Source organism: Rhinatrema bivittatum, chromosome 3 (genome assembly GCF_901001135.1).
Source record: "Rhinatrema bivittatum chromosome 3, aRhiBiv1.1, whole genome shotgun sequence".
NCBI classification, from domain to species: Eukaryota; Metazoa; Chordata; class Amphibia; order Gymnophiona; family Rhinatrematidae; genus Rhinatrema; species Rhinatrema bivittatum.
In genome coordinates, this window is record NC_042617.1 from 319812645 (window position 1) to 319834259 (window position 21615).

General features: G+C 45.4%; 1 protein-coding gene across 2 annotated transcripts in view; it reads left to right on the top strand.

Annotated features, from left to right (window-relative positions):
* The window catches only part of REV3L (REV3 like, DNA directed polymerase zeta catalytic subunit), a 720104-nt gene that overhangs the window by 470903 nt on the left and 227586 nt on the right, over positions 1 to 21615 (top strand). For both annotated transcript variants that reach the window (XM_029595253.1, XM_029595254.1), the window contains exon 18: positions 7106 to 7217. In XM_029595253.1, the coding sequence (XP_029451113.1) occupies positions 7106 to 7217 (112 nt within the window). The remainder of the gene's footprint in view (positions 1 to 7105; positions 7218 to 21615) is intronic.

The window sequence follows — 21615 nt, forward strand, 5'->3', positions numbered from 1 at the left end:
GGGGGGGGGGAAGGGAAGGGGGTAGAGAAATGACAGAGTGTGTCCAAAAAGTAGGGAACGGTTGGGAAGCAAAGGAAGGGAGGGGAAATGAAATGAAAACGAGTTGAGAAGTATGATGGTGACTGTAAATGAAGGGGTGAATGCGACTTTATGTTTATTCTGGAGTGGGTGTTTTAAATGCTAATTGAAAAAGATAAGTTTTGAGTGATTTTTTGAAATGGGAAGGATTTGAAATTGAACGAAGAGGGTTGGGAAGGGAATTCCATAAAATGGGTCCTGCAACTGAGAAGGCTCGTTTTCGGGTGACTTCTAGCCTTGCCACTTAAGTATGAGAAATTCCTTGAACTTCTCATCCCGGGCTAGGTAATAGGGATAGCGCCAGTGTCGTTGCGACGCGGCGGGTGGCTGAAACCTCACCTCCATCCACACCGGGGCATGGTCTGAAACAACTATGCTCTCAATGCCCGCCTCCTGTATACGATGGAAAGCGTGCGTACTCATAAGGAAATAGTCAAGTCTAGCAAAGGAACCATGTGCCCTCGAGAGATGCGTAAAGTCACGCTCCATCGGGTGCAACGTCCTCCAAACATCAAGGAGTTGTAATTGGGATTCCAACAATGTGGGACCCCTCCCGGCACCCGAATCCCATCCCCGGCTCCGGGAGGCATCCACCTGAGGGTCTCGGACTGTGTTAAAGTCCCCTCCAACAATCAAGATGTCTGATAGGTAGGGTAATAGATGCGTAAACAGACCCCTATAAAAACGGGGATCATAGGTATTGGGCGCATAAACATTACAAAATACCACCGTGCAGTTAAACAGGTCTGTGACCAAAATGATATAACGCCCTAGGGGGTCCTTAATTTCCGTGCGGATGGTAATGGGGAGCTGTTTGTGGAATAGAATAGCCACCCCCGCTGATTTGGAGGAGGCCGAGGCATACCGTACCTCTCCCACCCAGGTCCTACGAAGCTTTGCATGCTCGTCATCCGTTAAGTGGGTCTCCTGTAAGAAAGCCACCTCCGCGGATTGTCTTTTAAGCAAGGAGAGCACTTTCATGCGCTTGATGGGCGAGTGAAGACCGCACACATTCCAAGAGAGTAACTTTGTGGGTTTACTCATGATAGACAACTACAGGTATAGAAACCATAAAGTGTGATATAATTAGAACGGAGAGGGCCCTCCCAGCCGAGGCCCCCCCGTACTGCAACTGGGCGCTCAAGAGCAAGCCAGACACCCTCCCCATCCATAGGCCTCCCTGAGTCAATACAAAAAATACATTCACCTCCATTACACAAAACCCCCACATTTGTACATGGTCGCCCCGTCCCTCCCCTTCCAAACCCCCCACCCCACTACGACCCTTCCCCGCACCCTCCTCCCTTCCGCCCCCCTACCCTTCCCCCCCCCTGACACCTGTGGTGCCCCAGTTCCCTGTCCCCACGTTCCCACCACCCGTGCCTTCATAAAGAAGGCTAGAGATCCGTAGAGATGTGTACAGGTCCACCCCAGTTGGAAATTAACATGAACAACTCTTAATTGCAAACAACATACAATAAAAGCTAACTCTGCGTCAACTGGACGCCCACTCACAGGTCCACAACCAAAGGAATTGTACACTGTAGGCCTGTAGGACCACAGCCAGCAGTCAGGTGCAGTGTAACCAGACCCCAGAAAAACGCACAAACATACTGCAGCCCAGGCCTGGTACAGCAAAAAGTCAGTTTAAAAAAAAAAAAACTCCTCGATTGTGGACAGTAGAAGCACCACCACTCCATGGGTGTGTTGGATAGCACACGGCCTGCTCCGGGCTCTCTCAAGGCAGCTTGTCAACAAATTGCTGAGCTTGATCCGGAGAGTCAAAGGTGTGAGCAGCGTTGTCGTGCCACAGCCGAAGGCGAGCCGGGTACAGGAGGGAAAACTTTACCCCTCGGTTGTGAAGCGCAGTGCAGAGAGGCGAGAAACGCCGCCGGGCCTCAGAGACTGCAGAGGAGAAGTCCTGGAAAATCCGTATAGTTTTGCCTTGATATGTGAGCGGCGATTTATTACGGGACGCCCGCCAGATCTCAGCTTTATGGGCTGAGTTTAAGATTTTAGCGATAATTAAGCGTGGCTGGCCCGGAGCAGCAGGACGGGAGCCTAGCCGGTGTGCTCTCTCTACCACCAATTTCCCGCTGAGCGCAGGCAGCTCTAGGGCCTCCGGTAACCAGGCCTCAAGTAAGGGGCAAAGTGTTGTTTCAGCAATATCTTCTGCAAAGCCCAGGAACCTCAAATTGTCCCGACGGGCACGGTTCTCCAAGTCCTCCACCTTTTGTGTGAGCGCCGTAAGTAGTTTCGCGTGATTCGCCACGTTGCTCGACACTGCCCCGGCGCCATCTTCCACCCCCGACACCCGCGCCTCAAGCTGATCAAGACGGGGCTGCAGTGCCGCAATAGAGTCCCGGACCTCCCCCAGCTCCGCGTGTAGCAAGGACCATTTTTCATCGAGTGCCTCTTTGATAGCGGCCTTAATGTCCATGAGAGTTAGGGCCGGGGGGGTCCGGGGCCGACTCACCCGCGCCGTTGTTCGCCATTTTAGCTTCGGGAGCCCGCAGTTTGTCTTTTTCTCTCCTCCCTCCTTTGGTGGTCATTACCGGCGAGTGCTTGCACCAGGTGCGGATGGAGGACATGCAATTAGGACCGGGTAAAGCTCAAAAGAAGGACGAAAAGCAATTTTCGCGCTGCGATGGGCCGCGATGGGTGGGGGGGCCTGAGAGCCTGAGGTCCGCACGTCCTCACGGCTCAGCACATCACGTGATCCCCTGATTGTAAAATAGAAGAAATTCATAATAGAGCGTTATCTGATGCAGGGGCAGCGATGTGGAATGTTTGTATCAAATGAAATGCAAAATGGCATGCATTACCTAAAATTCAGAAAGAAATTAAAAGCAGGGATGGTAACTTTCAAATTGGCACGCGGGTGCACATGTGCGCACGTTCTTCGACCCATGACCAGGAACTCAGCCATTTTATAACATACATGCATATATGCACGCATGTTATAAAAGAGCCTGACAGTGCACACACTGTCAGGATTTTAAAAGGCACGTACCGCCGCATTGCTGGTTTTCCCAGTTCATTCCCAGTTCACCCAGTTGAGGGATAGTTTATTTAATACCCTTCTTTCCCCCCCAGTAGGACTTGACCCTTACAACCCCTCTGAGCTGTCTAGATTTTTTTGTTTTATAAGTTACACATCATCCATAGCAGAAGTAAAGTTACATGGCAGAGGACCTCGTGCACACCAGTTCACGTGAGTAGTTACGTGCTAATTTCAGTTTTAAATCCAGGGACATTCATACCCTGCCCAGATCATGCCCTGCTCTTTTTTTTCGAACTTTTCATTTGTGCATGCAGCGACAAGTACGTGCGTATCCAGCCAGCTTTTAAAATCTGCTTGGTGCGCATACCCTAGTTTCGGCACACAGCTTTTAAAATTCACCTTTAAGTTCTTCCAGCAAGCGTATGGTTAGATTGGATTTTAATTGTTCTCTACAAGTTTTTTAAAAGTTTTAGTTTAATTGATGTCCTATTTTTGTAAGCCATTTTGTTGGGTTGCATAGATTGAATGCTTGTTATACATGTATATTATCCACATTGAACTGCGCTGCTGGAAATTACAGAATTCACGTTTTTGAAATAAATGCTGCTCAAATGGATGGAAAGAAGTAGGGGAAGATACTGGGATGGGAGGAAAGTCTGGAAGCTGGGGCAGAAGGAAGAGAGATTTGGAGAGATGGGAAAAGGCATTTTAAAGATAAAAATTGATGTGGAATAAGAAAAGATGGTGGAGGAATGGGAAGAAAAAAGAATGGAAGGGTAGGAGAGAAGAAAATGGAGTGAAAAGATTAGGTGAGACCTGAAAGAAGTGTGAAAAAACTACAGAGGAGTGAGAAGGAATGGTAATGAAGAGAAAGATGGAAAAAATAGGGAGAAGGCCGGAGTGTGGGTACCAGGTGGCAGCACTAAAATAGAAACAGCATGCTGACGGCGGGGTATAGACACATGATGGTCGATCCCCCTCTCCTTACGTGTACTTACATGTACAATAGTAGGGTACCCCACACTTACACCCCATCCCACCTAGGAGATACAGTATGTAAATTAGAGTGAACATTGGCTATAGGTCATATTGGTACTTTCATCTAGACCAGAGTAATCTACAGATCTCTGGCACTGGTGGAAGAGCTGGCTAGAGATCTAATCAATGACATATATAAGATTTGCAGTGAAAGGAGTGATGTTGCTGGTGGGGTTTTTAATCTTCAAATGTGGATTGGAGTATCCCATTTGTGAACTTGGCTAGAAGTAGAAAGATCTGGAGTCCCTTCAAGTGTACTCTTTAGACAAATGGTAACAGAAGCTACAAGGAAGATGGCAATATTAGACCCTGGTATCTATGAGTGGGGAACGTGTCCAGATAGGTGTTCATCTGAGCTCCAGCGATTACCAGAAAAGAATCAAAGTGGAACAGAGTTGCACAAAAGACAGTGGCCTGGACTTCCAGAATACTGACTTTGTTAAAATTTGGGATTACCTTGAGGAAATGCTGGCAAAGAGGAAAATCTTTCTATAATAGTAGAACAGTGGGATAAATTGGGAGGAGTTATATTTAGGGCTACAAATCTTTGGATCTCATTTACAATGCATTTTTCCTGCACATTGGGAGAAAAGCCTTAGGAAATCAGGCTCAATGTTAGGAAAATAAATAAAACTAAGAGGAAAAGGAAACTGGAATTGCAGAGATGGGCTTGTAAGACTGACAGGAGAAAAAGAGAAATGTGTGGAGAACAACAAGAAAAAAGTAGAAACACTAAAATACTTTTGTATAGTGTTCATTGTAGGGAGACAAAGCGGACCACATGGCTTACAGTAAAGGGTTTGTACAGAGCTGAAAGCAGACATACCTTTGGAGGAAATTGGGATACATTTGAGGATATTAAGATAGCTCATCATTGTTCTGTTGTGTCTATTGATGGATCTGTTCAATGGAGACTGGAATAGGTTTCTGGGACTTTAGGGCAAATGGTGTCCGTCTTCATAAGATTGATAATGAGGAGGTGGTGGAAAATGACATGCCGGTTAGCCAGTGGTGGGTAAATTGGTAGAATCTCTACTAAATGAAAAGATTGTGAAGTGTGTTGAATCCCAACAGGATGGGAGGATCCAGAGGCACTATGGTTTTGTCAAAGGGAGATGGTCAGACCAATCAGATTTTATATTTTGGCATATATTCTAGATATTATAGGCCAGATCTTGGTCATTGATTTTATCATTTTGATCTTATGTATTTTTGGAGTGGCTTTTTATGCTTGTGCTAAGTCAGGACATTATTATATACTTACAAGTAAATTTTCAAAGGGCTACACACACAAAAACTGGTTGTGCGCAATGAACCGCGCGGACTTTTTAAAATCGACCCCTTAGTTCTTTAGCACATTTTGTTTTATATTGTATTTATATTTTCTGTTTTTATTGTACATTTCCTTGAGCAACCTTTGGAAGAGTGATTATAGAATAAATACAGTTTTTTGATATGGTGTACTTATATTTTAGCAAGGCTTTGATACTGTTCCACAAAGGAGGCTAATGAATAAACTGAGCAGCCTCAGGGTGGGGTCAAAGGTGGTTGGCTAGATTAGAAACTGAGTAATAATCAATATAAGATGCTGGGAAATGACTTCACTCTGACACACTTAGGAAAGAATGGTGATTAGTGGAGGACCTCAAGGATCTCTCTTGGAGCTGGTTCTGTTTCATTTCTTTAGAGTAACATTGCGGAGGAGTTAGAAAGAAAAGTTTGCCCTTCTGCTGGACAGCCTGGACACCTCTGAGGGAATAGATAGAATGAGACATGATCTGACAAAACCTGAGGACTGATTGAGAACTTGACAGTTAAGATTACGTGCAAAAAAGTGTAGAGTCCTGCATTTGGGAAGCAGGAATCTCAGGGAGAAAAGTACGTGATTGGGAGTAGGACACTGATGTACACCAACCAGGAGAGACACTTCAATGTGATCATATCTGTTGACCTCAAATTAGCGAAACTGAATGATAAGCTGATGGCTAGAGCATGCTTGGGTGCATAATTAGCAGAAATAAAGGGAGGCGTTAATGCCTCTATATAGATCTTTGGTGAGACTTCATCTAGAGTATTGTGGCCAGTTCTGGAGGCCATACTTCCAAACAGATCTAAAAGCATAGAGTTAGTTCAAAGCGGCTACTAGAAAAGTGCAGGTCTAAACAAAATCCCTATGAAAAGAGACCTAAGTACCTTATCTATTATTACCCTGGAGAGGAGAAGAGATGGAGGGAAATGGTAGACATTCAGATGCATGAAAGGTAGAGACAGTGTACATGAAACATTGGAAAGTACTCTCTAGAGTAAGAGCTCATGGTATGAAGCTCCAAGATGCTAAGACTTGAGAGCAACTTCAGAAAATACTTCTTTGGAAGGGTGTGAAATCATTTCTCAGTGGAGCTGTTGGAGGCAAAAATGGTAACAGGATTCAAAAAAACCTGGAATAACCATGTTTGTGATTTTATGAGGGTCTATTTGTAAGCCACTCTGGTCAATTTTATATTGGATTTGTGAATTTTAAAAATACATAAATACATAAAATAGTCATGGTGACGCAAGAGATGAACCAAAGATCAACCAATAATGAAATTGGGCAGACAAGATGGGTCTTAAAGTCCTTATCTGCTGTCATATTCTCTGTTTCTGTTACAACAGTAGCAATAGATTAAGCCCTAGCTGTGTTCTTTTTACGCATAACATTAGGCACTGAGCTGGTAAAGGTTCGATCCGAAACAAGGAAACCAAGTCTGAGCTAAGCAAACAAGAAATCACAAATCTTAAAGTGATCTGCACAAAATAAAATACTTTCAGAATGCAAAGCAGTTCACAGCTTTAAATGCACTTTGCAAGCTGCTGTTCTGTTTCACTGCTTGAGTGATCAGGTTGGAGCTTTGTCATAACCCATCAGTATCTTCCAGGAACCAGCTATGCAGTTTGGGAGCCCCTAAGAGTTTTACTCTTTTATTTTTTGTATTTATCTCCTAGGCAGCAGAGAGCAGGCTCCATTACTGGTTAGATCCGGGCTTACAGGGCTGGACATCACCTACGCTGCTGACGAGAAGCACTTCTTCAAAGAACTGGCAAATATTGTGAAAAGGTAAGATCTTTTTTGTTGTTTGGGATGAGCAGTCCTCAGAGTCTCTATTGATTTCTTCCCACTTCCCTGCGCTCGTTGGTTCTGCTGCTATACATGTCTCTTGCATTCAGAGGACACCATTAGGACCATTTTCAAACCTTTTTACATGGGAAAACAGCTGTATACCTGCATTAAAAGGGCTGCAGTGCAGGGGGGGGAGGGGCAGTCCTGGAGAAGGACTGGGCAAACTGCAGAACTAATTTGTAAACTACTTAATTTTCTCAAAGCTGGCACATTTTAAAATTGGCCGACTTATGCGTGTAAGCCCTGGTTTACTTGCACGCATATATCTCAAATAGGTAGCAAAAGTATGAGTTCAGTCCATTGATATGTGTGGCTTCAGTGCATTGCATGTATTTGTGTGGAGTCCTACGTGCAGGTGAATGTTTTGTGGTAGAATTACGCACATATAGCATATGCGTGTATTATAAAATACTATAGCAAATATACACCTGGCCACAAACATGCATATATGCCGCCATGCACAGTTGTTTGAAAGTTATCCTACTTAAGTGGAACTTGAGAATACATTCTTCCAGTTTGTTTCAGAGTTGTACATTGGAAGATTCAATCAGATCTGTAGGGATTCAAAGCAGCACTCTCTCATATTAGTACAAATTTCAGCTATTGACATGCTCCATAGACTTGCTTGCATCTCTGAAAAGCTTTCGGTCTGCAGAAATACCAAATTGCCATGACTGTCTACAAACTCCTTAGTCCCAATTCTCCTCCCTGGACTAATGCCCTACTAAGAATATATCAGCCAACCCGTCAATTAAGGTCATCTCAGCTTGGTTTACTTGATATACCTTCTGTTCGTTATACCCATCTTTCTTCAACACGAGAAACTGCTTTTTCTGTAGCTGCTCCCTCTACCTGTAACTCCTTACCCTATGAGGTTCATGTACAGGAAAATCTGAAGAAATTTAGGTGTTCACTCAAAAGCTTCCTCCTACACCATGCCTATAGCTAATTCTGAATATGCGATGATGGTAATGTTACTCTATATTATGTTCTTGATATTTTCTGTTTAATACAGACTCCCTTTTTGTATTTTTTTTCTCTTATTATTATTTTATTGTTCTTGAAGAATTTGTCATTATTTTGTTTGTATCTGATGTAATTATATTATTTTATGTATGTTTTATTGTAAATCACTTAGACCAATTTTTTTGTGTTAAGCGATTAATATATTTTAATAAATGAAAATGAAATGACAGTTTTTTGACAGTGCTTTCAAAGGTTGAACTGATTCTAAATTTCAAGAGCTGCATTTTACACCACTGTTATAGATTAAGTGAAAGCATATAAATGGAGAATAATGGTTATGTTTATTTTTACTAGAAATTATGATTGTCTTTTTTATTGTAAGGCCTCTTGGATAACGCATTTATCCAGCAGGTTATTAAGTTTTAATACATGAAATGAAACAGCTTTATGTGCTAAATGTCATATGGAAAATGGCCCATTGTGCATAAAACAAAATTACATACCAAAGTTACTCAGTTTCCTGGAAAACATTCTATCCTTTTTTGAAAGAATGGTTTTGGTCTTGGTTGAACCACCATTTAGTGGTGAGCTTTTATTTTTATCCTTTCTTTATTGGATGACTGTTATCACAGGATATATGAAGCTTGTTGAAATTGCTATTTTAGTGGCTAAATTTTGTATTTTTAAGTTTTGGATCAAAGATTCTCCTTCTCCTATGTTGACTTGGTATCAAGAAATGATTGACTGCTTTCAAGATGAGTGATTAGATGTTCCGTATGAGAAGAGGAAAGCAGCCAAGGATTAGTTAAGAACCTGTCAGAGTTTTATAAAATACTGGTTTTGATCTATAATTGGTGGGTTCCAGGGCCGGTGGAATCACTAGGCCTGGGCCTAGGGCACCGACCATTAGGGGGTGCAAGCCTTGGGGGGGGCCACGAGCAACAGCAAGGAGGAGGAGTAGAGTTTCAGCGGCCGTGAGCAGCAGCCAACCTGCTCGCGACCCAGCTCAATCAGGGCCGAGATCGGGTAGCAGCGTGGCGGGGAGAGCAGGTGCAAGGCAGAAGGCGCTTGGGATGCCTAATCCCCTTGCACCGGCCCTGGTGGGTTCTGGAAACAAGTAATTGTGTATGATGAGTAGGTGAGATGTTCTGTGTTTGTTGCTGTCATGGCAATATTTATGTGTAACTATAAAACCTAATATGGTATATCTTTTGGCAATTGTTTAAGATTATATTCTCAAGCCATATTTGCTAGTTGTAATTGTGATATTGTTTTGTGGTTATATGATATGTTTGCTTATGGGCACTTAATTGATAAACTTATGGAAAAGAAACAAGAGACTCAAGATAGTTCCTGAACTTGTTTCCTATTTGGATATAATGGTGAGTTCTGTTCCATCATGGTTGCCAAGATCATCTCTGGGCTTTCCTCAAGATTCCTTCCCCTTAGCCACAAAGTTGCCGCTCTGTTTGCAGTTCCATTTTTGTAAAACCCTTTGCCAATGGCAACCTGATTAGAAACTGATTTTCTTCTGATCAGGAAACTGTTAAACCATAGCTTTTATCAGTAGATTCACTGCATTCTTACTGATTTTAAAGTTAGTATAGTTTGTTTAATTTATCCAAATTAGTTAATTATGTTTCAGGGTTTTTAGTCTAGGAGTATCATCTCTGGCCCTAACTGGTGCCAAGGCTTTGGTTTTATTTGGTTCTCTGATTGTAGCTCCTCTTCTCACAGGACAAGCAGGATGGTAGTCCTCACATATGGGTGACATCACAGGATGGAGCCCAATCACCGAACACTTCTGTCAGAGTTTCCAGAACTTTGACTGGCCCCTACTGGGCATGCCCAGCATGACACTAACCCTGCAGGCAGCAGGGGCCCCCCCCTTCAGTCTTTTTTTTTCCGCGCAGCAGTAGCCACGGGGTTAAGGAGCTCTGCAGAGATTCCTGACAGGAATTTTCCTCACAGAATTACTAAAATTTAATTTACCCCACAGGGGTCCCTCCTTCAACTTTTTCAAGCCGCGGTACTCCGGTAAGTTTTTTACCTATTTTCCGTCTATTACCGTCGAGTTTGGCCCTCGCGGCCTACTGGCCGTCGACCGTACCGCAGCTCAATTTTTTCATGGCCATGGCGTCGGGGTTCCACCGGTGCCCGGACTGTTATCGCACCATGTCCATCACAGACCCCCACAAAGTCTGTGTAATGTGTCTCGAATGTGAGCACGATGTCCTAACCTGCACCAAATGTGCCCTAATGACACCAAAAGGTCGCAAGGCCAGAATGGAGAAGATGGAACTTCTCTTCCGTTTTCAAACCCCGACACCATCTATTGCATCGACGTCGTCAGAACCGGCACAGTCAACTTCGTGCCAGTATCGACCTCCGGCCGGTGACCATCTGGCATCAACATATTCTCGGCCTTTAACACCCTCTACTCCCCCTCAGGACCGTGGGGATCGTAGAGATAAACATCGCCACCGGCATCGAAATCTCGGACCATGGAGGGAGCAAAATCATCGACCTCGCCATCATCCGAGCCACCGTCGAAGAAATCCCGTCCAGAAAAGGCACCGATCTTTTCGGCGACTGGGTCACCGAGGCAACCCTCATCCGATAGGGTATCGGGAGCCGCGACTCCGCTTTTAATGGTGGTCTCTCTGGCTATGCCTCTGCCTCCTCCTTCTGTTCCGGAGCCGGGGCTGCGCGCTCCAGGTCTCTGAGAAGAACTGGACCGGATGGTTCAGGAGGCCATCGACTCCAAGTTCCTCTGGCACCAACACCGGTACCAATTGCGGAACCGCGATTCCAGCAGCGTTGGCACCGCTGCTCTCGAGGATGGAAGCGCTCATGGCCGCTTTTCCACCGATGGACCCTAGGTCACTGATGGCTCCGGTGCCCTCCCCACTTACTTTGTCATCGGGAGGAGAAACACCGTTCCGCATCCCTCCATCGGGAGTTCTGCCGATGCCTCAGCCATCGATGCCGATAAGTCCGTCGGAGCCACCGATCCATCCATCGATGCCTGCACCGGTGCCTTCGATGCCTTCATCGGTGCCTCCGGTTATTCCTTCGAGTCCTTTGGAGCCTAGACCAGGACCTTCAGGGATCCCACCGCCCCGTCCTCCTCTAGTACCTAGAGGAGCAGATGCTGATCCCTATGATACCTGGACTGATGATTCTTCACTAGACACTGATGATTTGCCTTCACCACCTTCACCTACGGAAGGCAGAAAGCGTTCTCCTCCAGAGGACCTTTCCTTTATAAATTTTGTGAAGGAGATATCTGAATTGGTTCCCTTCCAATTACAGATAGACAGGATGATAGGCATCAAATGATGGAGTTGCTACAATTCCTGGATGCTCCCAAGGAAATAACCTCCAACCCTATCCACCAGGTTCTTCTGGATCTCCTCAAAAAGAACTGGGAATATCCTGGCTCTGTTGCTCCAGTCAAGAAAGCTGACACCACCTATCTCGTACAGTCTGCTTCAGGCTTTCACAAACCTCAATTGGATCACCAATCTGTGGTTGTAGAATCTGCCCAGAAAAGAGCAAGGAGATGAAAACCTCACACTTCCTTTCCCCCAGGCAAGGAACAGAAATTTCTAGATGTCATTGGTCGCCGTGTCTTCCAGGGATAAATGCTCATCTCCAGAATTGCCTCTTATCAGCTCTGTAAGACCCAATATAATAGGGTCTTATTTAAGCAGATACAAGCCTTGACAGACTCCCTGCCTCAGCAATTTCAAGATCAACTCCAAACCCTAGTAAACAAGGGTTTTGAGGCAGGCAAGCATGAGATCAGATCATCTTACGATATCTTTGACACTGCTGCCAGGGTATCTGCAGCTGCTTTCTCAGCAAGACGATGGGCCTGGCTCAAGCCTTCGGACCTTCGCCCTAAAGTACAAGACAGAATATCCGACCTGCCTTGTGTAGGAGATAATCTGTTTGGCGAGCAGATTCAACGAATGTTGGCGGAACTCAAGGACCATCATGATACCCTAAGACAGCTCTCTCTGATGCCTTCTGAGTACTCTTCAAAACAGCCCTTTCGAAAGGATTCTAAGAAGTCATTCTTCTGCCCAAAGAAATCTTACCCACCACCAGCTAGAAACCCGTTCTACGAGACCATTTCAAAAAACCCAGTCTCGTCAGACACAAAAACAAAAACCGCAAACAGCTCCTCAACCAGGTCCTGCTTCCTGTTTTTGACTCCTGCATAGAGAGCAGCAGCCAGCTTCCATTGCCCCACATACCAGTGGGAGGTCGATAGTGCCATTTCAACAACAGGTAGCACTCGATCACCTCAGACCAGTGGGTCCTGGCGATAATTGCTCAGGGTTATCATCCAAATTTTCTCTCCATTCCACCGGACTGCCCACCTCTACCGACGTGGAGAACATCCGATCACTCCATCCTTCTGGAACAGGAGGTCTCCCTCCTCCTCCAGTCTAAGGCAATAGAACCAGTACCCTACTCTCAGCACGGCCTAGGGTTCTATTCCCGGTACTTTCTAATCCCAAAAAAATCGGGGGGGTGCCCTCAACAAGTACCTCCAGCGAGAGAAGTTCAAAATGGTAACCTTGGGCTCTCTTCTTCCTCTTCTACAAAGAGGAGACTGGCTCTGCTCTCTAGACCTCCAGGAAGCGTACACTCATATCGCGATAATTCCATACCATCGCAAATACCTGAGGTTTCTAGTAGGCCCCAAGCACTATCAGTACCGAATGCTTTCATTTGGCCTTGCGTCTGCATCACGAGTCTTCACAAAATGCCTCATCGTAGTTGCAGCCTTCCTCAGGACTCAAGGTGTTCACGTCTACCCCTATCTAGACGATTGGTTAATCAGGGCTCCCACTCAGCAAGCTGCTCTGTCGTCCCTACATCTTACCTTACACACTCTAATTTCGCTCGGATTTCTCGTCAACTACAACAAATCCTACTTAGTCCCATCTCAAACCTTATCGTTCATTGGGGCAGACTTGGACGCCTTGCAGGCAAAGGCTTTTCTGCCTCGACAGCGAGCTCTCACTCTCGTGTCTCTTGCACACCAGCTGCAGTCTCAGCACTCCACGACTGCACACCACTTTCTCATCCTCCTGGGACACATGGCGTCCTCAGTTCAGGTCACCCCAATGGCTCGCTTGGCCATGAGAGTCATGCAGTGGACTCTAAGGTCACAGTGGACTCAATCCATTCAGCCCCTGTCGACCATTGTCCACGTAACTGACTCACTCCGTCAGTCTCTCGCCTGGTGAAGAAATCAGGTCAATCTCCTCCAAGGCTTGCCCTTCCAGGCTCCAGACCCTCAAATAACTCTCACCACTGATGCTTCCAACCTCGGCTAGGGAGCCCACGTGGCCGATCTGCAGACACAGGATCTTGGTCTCCAGAGGAAACCAAACACCAAATAAATTTCCTGGAGCTTCGAGCAATCAGATATGCTCTCAGGGTATTTCAGGATCGCCTCTCCAATCAAGTCATCCTGATCCAGGTGGACAACCAGGTGGCCATTTGGTACATCAACAAACAGGGAGGGACGGGCTCCTACCTTCTGTGTCAGGAAGCTGCGCAAATATGGGCGGAGGCCCTCTCCCACTCAATGTACCTCAGGGCCACCTACTTGCCGGGAGTGGACAATGTGTTGGCAGACAAGCTGAGTCGCACCTTTCAACCACACGAGTGGTCTCTCAACCCCTCAGTAGCGAACTCGATCTTCCAATAATGGGGTTATCTCAAATAGACCTCTTTGCATCACCTCAAAATCGCAAAGTAGACAATGTCTGCTCTCTCACTCGCAGCCAACACTATCAGCTAAGAGATGCGTCCTCCCTCTCATGGACAACCAGTTTCCTATATGCATTCCCTCCACTTCCACTTCTCTCGAAGACTCTCGTGAAATTACGACAGGACAAGGGAACCATGATTTTTTATTTTTTTTTTCCCCATACTGGGTCAGACCAAGGGTCCATCAAGCCCAGTATCCTGTTTCCAACAGTGGCCAATCCAGACCATAAGAACCTGGCAAGTACCCAAAAACTAAGTCTATTCCATGTTACCGTTGCTAGTAATAGCGGTGGTTATTATCTAAGACACCTCACTGGCCGCGCCAAGTGTGGTTTCCAATACTTCATGATCTCTCCATTCGCAGGCACATTCCCTTGGGAAAGGACCCGCTTCTAATCACTCAAAACGGCGGGTGCCCATGCCACCCCAGTCTTCAAGCCTTGTCCCTGACGGCATGGATGTTGAAAGGTTAATCCTTCAGCCACTTAACCTTTCTGAACCAGTTTCCCATGTCCTGATTGCTTCATGGAAGCCTTCCATGAGAAAATCGTATTCTTACAAATGGACCAGGTTTACATCATGGTGCTCTTCTCAGTCCCTTGACCCCTTTACCTGTCCAATCACGAAGTTTCTGGACTATCTCTGGCACTTGTCAGAGTCAGGTCTAAAAGCTTCCTCCATCAGTATGCATGTCAGTGCAGTAGCCACCTTCCATAAAGGTGTCAGGGGTTTTCCTATTTCAGTACAACCCCTTGTAACACGTTTTCTGAAGAGCTTGCTTCACCTCAAGCCTCCACTGCGCCCTCCAGCCCCTTCTTGGGACCTCAACCTGGTTTTGGGTCGGCTCATGAAACCACCATTCAAGCCTCTTTAATCCTGTGAACTTTGCTATCTCACATGGAAAGTGATATTCCTTTTGGCAATCACTTCAGCTTGCAGAGTTAGTGAATTACAGGCTCTAGTTACCTATCCGCCTTACATTAAACTTCTGAAAGACCGGGCAGTACTCCGCACTCACCCTAAATTCTTGCCTAAGGTAGTTTCGGAGTTTAATCTCAGTCAATCCATTATACTACCTACCTTTTCTCCCAGGCCCCATTCCTATCCAGGAGAGCAGGCTCTGCATACCCTTGACTGCAAACTGGCTCTAGCATTCTACCTAGACCGTACAGCTGCCCACAGGAAAAGCACTCAATTGTTTGTCTCTTTTCATCCTATCAAATTGGGGCAGCCTGTGGGTAAACAGACTCTCTCCTCCTGGTTGGCGGACTGCATATCCTTTTGCTATCAGCAAGCGGACATTCCACTTCAAGACCGTGTTAAAGCACATTCTGTGAGGGCCATGGCGACTTCAGTAGCACACCTACGCTTGGTGTCCTTCCTGACATTTGCAGGGCTACCACCTGGAGTTCTCTCCATACCTTTACAGCCCATTATTGCTTAGACAAAGCCGGAAGACAAGATTCCATCTTTGGCCAGTCTGTCTTGCGCAACCTATTTACAACATGACATAGCAACACCCTTCCGCCTGCCCGGTGGGGTTCAGGATGCCCTCGGCCAAATTTCATCCCAGGCCTAGTGCCTTGCACGCCTGAGTACATTTGGTGCATACTCGGACATCCTCAGCTCGGTACTCACCCATATGTGAGGACTACCATCCTGCTTGTCCTGTGAGAAAGCAAATGTTGCTTACCTGTAACAGGTGTTCTCACAGGACAGCAGGATGTTAGTCCTCTCGAAACCCGCCCGCCGCCCCGCGGTGTTGGGTTCGTAACGTTTTCTTATTTTATTTTCGGCACTACCTATAGCTTTTTAACAAGACTGAAGGGGGATCCCTGCTGGGTGCAGGGTTAGTGCCATGCTGGGCATGCCCAATAGGGGCCAGTCAAAGTTCTGGAAACTTTGACAGAAGTGTTCCGTGATTGGGCTCCATCCTGTGATGTCACCCATATGTGAGAACTAACATCCTGCTGTCCTGTGAGAACACCTGTTACAGGTAAGCAACATTTGCTATCCTCAGGATTGTAATGAGCTGTTCTAGATTTCAGATTCTGTAAGAAGTTTGTTTGTTTTCTCTGGTTATCTCTATTACAAGATTGTGAGTTTGCTTTTGGAAGATAATTTTCAAAGTCATTTGCACACATAAAATACAGGTTTATGCACTGGAGTTGTGCATATTAAAGCATGTCTTTAGTCTGATTTTGCATATTTATTTATTTAGATTTTTATATTCTACTTTTCACACTTTTTTCAGCACTTCAAAGCGGATTACATTCAGGTACTGTAGGTATTTCCCTATCCCAAGAGGGTTACAATCTAGGTTTGTATCTGAAGCAATACTTTTATGTGCACAGAACATAGGAGTTGCCAGGGGAGAACTGGGATTTATATGCACACTTTTGGTTTTAAATAGGATGCACATAAATTAACATATACATGTTCCACTCTGCCAAAAGGAGTTTTAACTTTTTGTGTGAGTTGGTGTATATTCTGGATAATTTTCAAAGCAAGCTTAAGTGCATAAGGTCATTTTGAAGTTTGGCAAAACTGATGCATTTTTGAAATGTGTAAGTTAAGTGAGTTGTTATTAAATGAGCTTCTTGATGTTTGGATGCTTTCTTTTAATTCTCTGCTTTAGACTGTGAGTTGGTCATGAGGAGGGTAATTTTCAATAAATCAGTGCACCTAAGGTTAAGGCTACATTTTATAACCTGTATGGCGGAAGTCACACAGCTTATTAAATATCGGGTATTTCTGCTCTGAAAGCGTACAAGTTTTTAAATGTAGGCACCTGTTTTATAAAAGTCCACACATATGTTTTATGTGGGAAATAATTTTGCCCTGTGCATGTAATTACCCTCAGATTATGTGTGGACACAGAAATTTATAAAATGTGCACATACGCCACATCTGAAAGAACTTACAGTACTTGTTTCATCAGTTTGCTGACAATTCCCCCAGTTCACATAGACTCTCCACTTAACCTAGACCTCTCACCCAAAAGCTGCAGATGGAAGACAAGTGCAATTTCATTTTTGTGACTCAGTAGATGCAAAAGCCTGAATGTAAGTTTTGTAATGTATGTGTGCATACCGCTTACAAAATATCAACCTGTGCGTGAACTTACAAACCTTGTCCTGTGCCGTTTGCTTCCGACTTTCTGAAAACTTGCTTACCACACACAAAGGCTCATATGTATGTAGATCCCGATTTTACACATACGACCCCTTTATGATGATGCCATGAAATGTAATAAAAATAAACAGCACGAACCAGTGAACATTATGACAAATCCCATCCCGATGAAAGGGAGTAGTCTGGAAGCTTTCTATGACACCACAGTGTGGCTGCTCTCAGAAGAGAGTGGGGAAATCAGACCAGATGCTGTAGAACTATCTTCCCTTCATTTCTGAATAAATGGCAGGAATTCTCTTTTGGGCTTAGGTACCCAAAAGAGACCACCTCCTCTTCCGGAACAGATGGTGAAGATGAAAAAGGTAAACAAATTCAGATAGGCATGGGATAAACATTGTGGATCCCTAAAGGCTAGAGGTGGAAATGAAGAAAATGATGCATGGGGTAACCTGCATTGAGCGGCAGCTGTTATCCCTAATTGGCCTTAAATTATCTTTCATGATTTTGACACAACTGCAACATCACTCTCCACTTCAATGGTTGGGGGAGGGGGAAAAGTCAGGGCCCTGACTTTTACAGTCTGGGGTACTGATAACGCAGATGTTGAGGAAAAAGTGCAGGAATGTTTCTACAGCCAAGTCCAAAAGCAAAGCACATTCAAACAGCAATATCTGAATTATCAAGAAGGCTGCTCACCCTTTAAAAAGGTTGATAGCAGTAATTTTGATATGGGCTAAACCACTGGTTCTCAACCTTTTTTTCTGTCGGGACACACATGACACTCACAAGGCTAAATGTAAATGTACACTTTGTATTCCCAGGAACCCCACCCCTCAACAATGGGTATAAAGCAGAACTAGAACATTCCCCGTACAACTCACCATACAAGAAAGATATTCTGGTGTTATCGCCAGTAACAGCAACACAAACTCCCTCTACTTCCAGGCACAATAGCCCTGCTTACAAAAAGACATCAGTTCACCACCTATTGTGAAAACACAGCAAATAAGCGGGCCGATACAGTACAGTGCGCTCCGACGGAGTGCACTGTTAACCCGCAATTGGACGCGCGTTTTTGACGCGCTAGCATTACCCCTTATTCAGTAAGGGGCTGAAAACACGCGTCCAACCCCCTCGAACCTAATAGCGCCCGCAACATGCAAATGCATGTTGATGACCCTATTAGGTATTCCCGCGCGATTCAGAAAGGAAAATGTGCAGTCAAGCCGCACATTTTACTTTCAGAAATTAGCGCCTACCTTTGGGCACCGGGAAAGTGCACAGAAAAGCAGTAAAAACTGCTTTTCTGTGCACCCTCCGACTTAATATCATGGCGATATTAAGTCGGAGGTCCCGAAAGTTACCAAAAGTGAAAAAAAAAATTTGAAATCGGCTTGCGGGTCGAAAACCGGATGCTCAATTTTGCCGGCGTCCAGTTTCCGAACCCATGGCTGTCAGCGGGCTCGAGAACCGACACCGGCAAAATTGAGCATCGGCTGTCAAACCCGCTGACAGCTGCTGCTCCGGTCCAAAAGCAGGCGCTAGGGACGCGCTAGTGTCCCTAGCGCCTCCTTTTACCTGTTTTTACCGCTGGGCCTAATTTGCATGCTGAATCGCGCGCACAGGAGAGCGGGCGTTTGCCCGCTCTCCCGCGGACTTTACTGTATCGGCCCGAAGGTGAGGTATTTTACTAGTCCAAATGCTAGTTACATACCTCATCTCGGTCATACACACAAAAATCGACCTTCACCAAGTACAGAAAGACCACAAATTACAACTATGGAGACAGAAATTGGAATGGAAACCCAAAAAAGCCCCTCTGCGTGCAGTGCAAACCTGGAGAAATGGAAACAGAGAGATAGCACCTAACATAGTACCAGGATCTGCAATAATGCACACAAACTAATCCACACAAAGTTACACCTACATTATGCATACACTCAAATAGAACAAACACTATCATTTTCTGCAAGCCTTCCATGACTTATGTTCGTCTTGACTTGTTTTATTCTTTTACATTTTTATGTTGATAATTTTTAACTTTATTTAAATCTGTTTGTTATTTTAAGACTTATTTTTATGTTATAAACATTATGTATGTGTTGTTATAACCCGCCTCGAACTTTGGAGGGTGCAGGATATAAATACTTTCAAATAAATAAATAAAATAGAAACTCTGCCTATAAAAAGGCAACACTACAAATATTAAACCAGGCCCTAAACACTAATACACCACCAATTAGGAAAACAGAAAAAGCCAAGTTGCCATATATAGATCCCCACACAGAAATAATTGTAAAACTATATGAATAAATGTTCTCACAGGACAAGCAGGATGGTAGTCCTCACATATGGGTGACATCATCAGGATGGAGCCCTATCACGGAACACTTTTGTCAAGTTTCTAGAACTGTGACTTGGCACACTGAGCAGCCCTGCATGCCACCAACCCTTCATCCAGCAGGGGTCCCCCTTCAGTCTCTCTTTTTCCACGCAGCAGTTGCCACGCAGATTCAGGAGCTCTTACTTATATTCCTGACAGGAAATTTTTCCTCACGGAATTTCAAAAAGTTAAAAAAAAATTTCCCCATCCAGGGTCCCCCTTTCGTCCGTCGATACCCATGACCGCAAGGTAAGCTTACCTCGTCGTTTTCGGTCAGTTACCGATGGTTCTCTTTCTAAGGCCAAACAGTCACCAACCGCACCGCGGCCTAAATCTTTCTCTCTCACAATGGCGACGGGTTTTCGGAGGTGCCCCGACTGTCCTCGGACAATGTCCATCACCAACCCTCATCAGGTCTTTGTGTTATATTTGGGGCCTTGCCACGATGTCGAGGCATGTACCGAGTGTGCCCAAATGACCCCTAAGGGCCGCCGGGCCCGTTTGGAGAAGATGGTTCTTCTTTTTCACTCCAAACAGCTTTTGCCATCTAAGGCCTCCACGCCTTCGGCACCGATGCCTTCCAAGTCTCAACACTGTTCGGACACCGATGACTCTCTGTCAGAGTCGAAGACATCTGCCTCTTCGTCCTCGGCACAGGACAAGGAGCTCCACCGAGCTAAACTTGCCCCTCCTTATCTTAAACACATCAAACACATTGCCACAAGAGACCGCTCTTTCACCATAGCCGGAACCAACATCTGGAACAAAATGCCCACGGACCTGTGTCTCGAACCCTGCCATAAGAAATTCAAACAAAACCTCAAAACCTGGCTGTTTGAACAAGCTTATACGTTATGAACACCTCTTATTCTGAAATGCCGTTTACATGTTCCCTGTCTACCTGGACCTATTCCTCTCCCCAATTTATTTTTCTCTCTGCTAATTTCTCTCTGCTTATTTCGCCTCTTCACCCTCCCACCCCCCGTTTATGATTTTTGACTTGCCATTAACTAATGGAATATGACTCTCAACAATTCAATTGCTTATTGTTCTTAACTGGTTTCGTTCTTGATTTATATTATGTTTTTTGTTCTTAAATTGTTCTTAATTGATTCTTATTATGTCCACCTTATGTCATATTGTCTGTAAAGCCTGTTGCTAATTTATTGTTTATTGTAAACCGAGGTGATGTTTTTTTACGTGCCGCGGTATATAAAAAAATCACTAAATAAATAAATAAGGACAAGGCAGACCACCGAGAAAAGCATCGTCATCGCCATCGGAAGACTCTGCCCTCCAATCCAGGCGCACTGGTGGCCTCAACTTCAGCATCGACGGAGCCACTGAGGAAGAAATCCCACATGGTGGAGCCTCCCCACCTTCCATGGCGTTCCCCCACCTTCCATCGTGCTTGGAGCCAAGACTCCACATATTACAGCCTCCAACTCCGGAACTGGTCTTCCAAACACCAGCTTTCCATGAGGAATTGAACCGGATGGTTCAAGAGGCAGTGGTACAAGCCCTCCAAGGAGTTCCAGTTCCATCGGCACCGAGCGCTGATCTGGAACCGATGCCCGCAATGCTCGCTCCATTGCTGGATAGATTAGATGTACTCATCGGTGCACTTCCGCCAGTGCCGGGGAAAACACAGATTCGTCACATCCATCGACACCGATCCATCTCTCCTCGGAGGAGGAGGATTCAAAGAGGCCTGACCCAATTCCAGGACCATCAGGGGTTTTTCCACCGAGGTGTCCACCGCGGTCACCGATCCCATCGGTGCCTTCACTGCCTTCGATGCAGCATCGGCCCTCGTCGGTACCGCCTTTGATGCCACTGGTGCCTCGACCTGCTCCGGCCGGACTAGGCCCATCCGATGCAGGTGATCAACATTACCAGCCCTGGACCGATGATTCTTCAGACACTCAAGACACTGATGATATACCATTGGAACCAAGTCCTCTGGAAGAGAGGAGAAGATCCCCTCCAGAAGATCTCTCTTTCATCAGTTTTATAAAGGAAATGGCAAATACCATCCTCTTTAAACTTCAAACT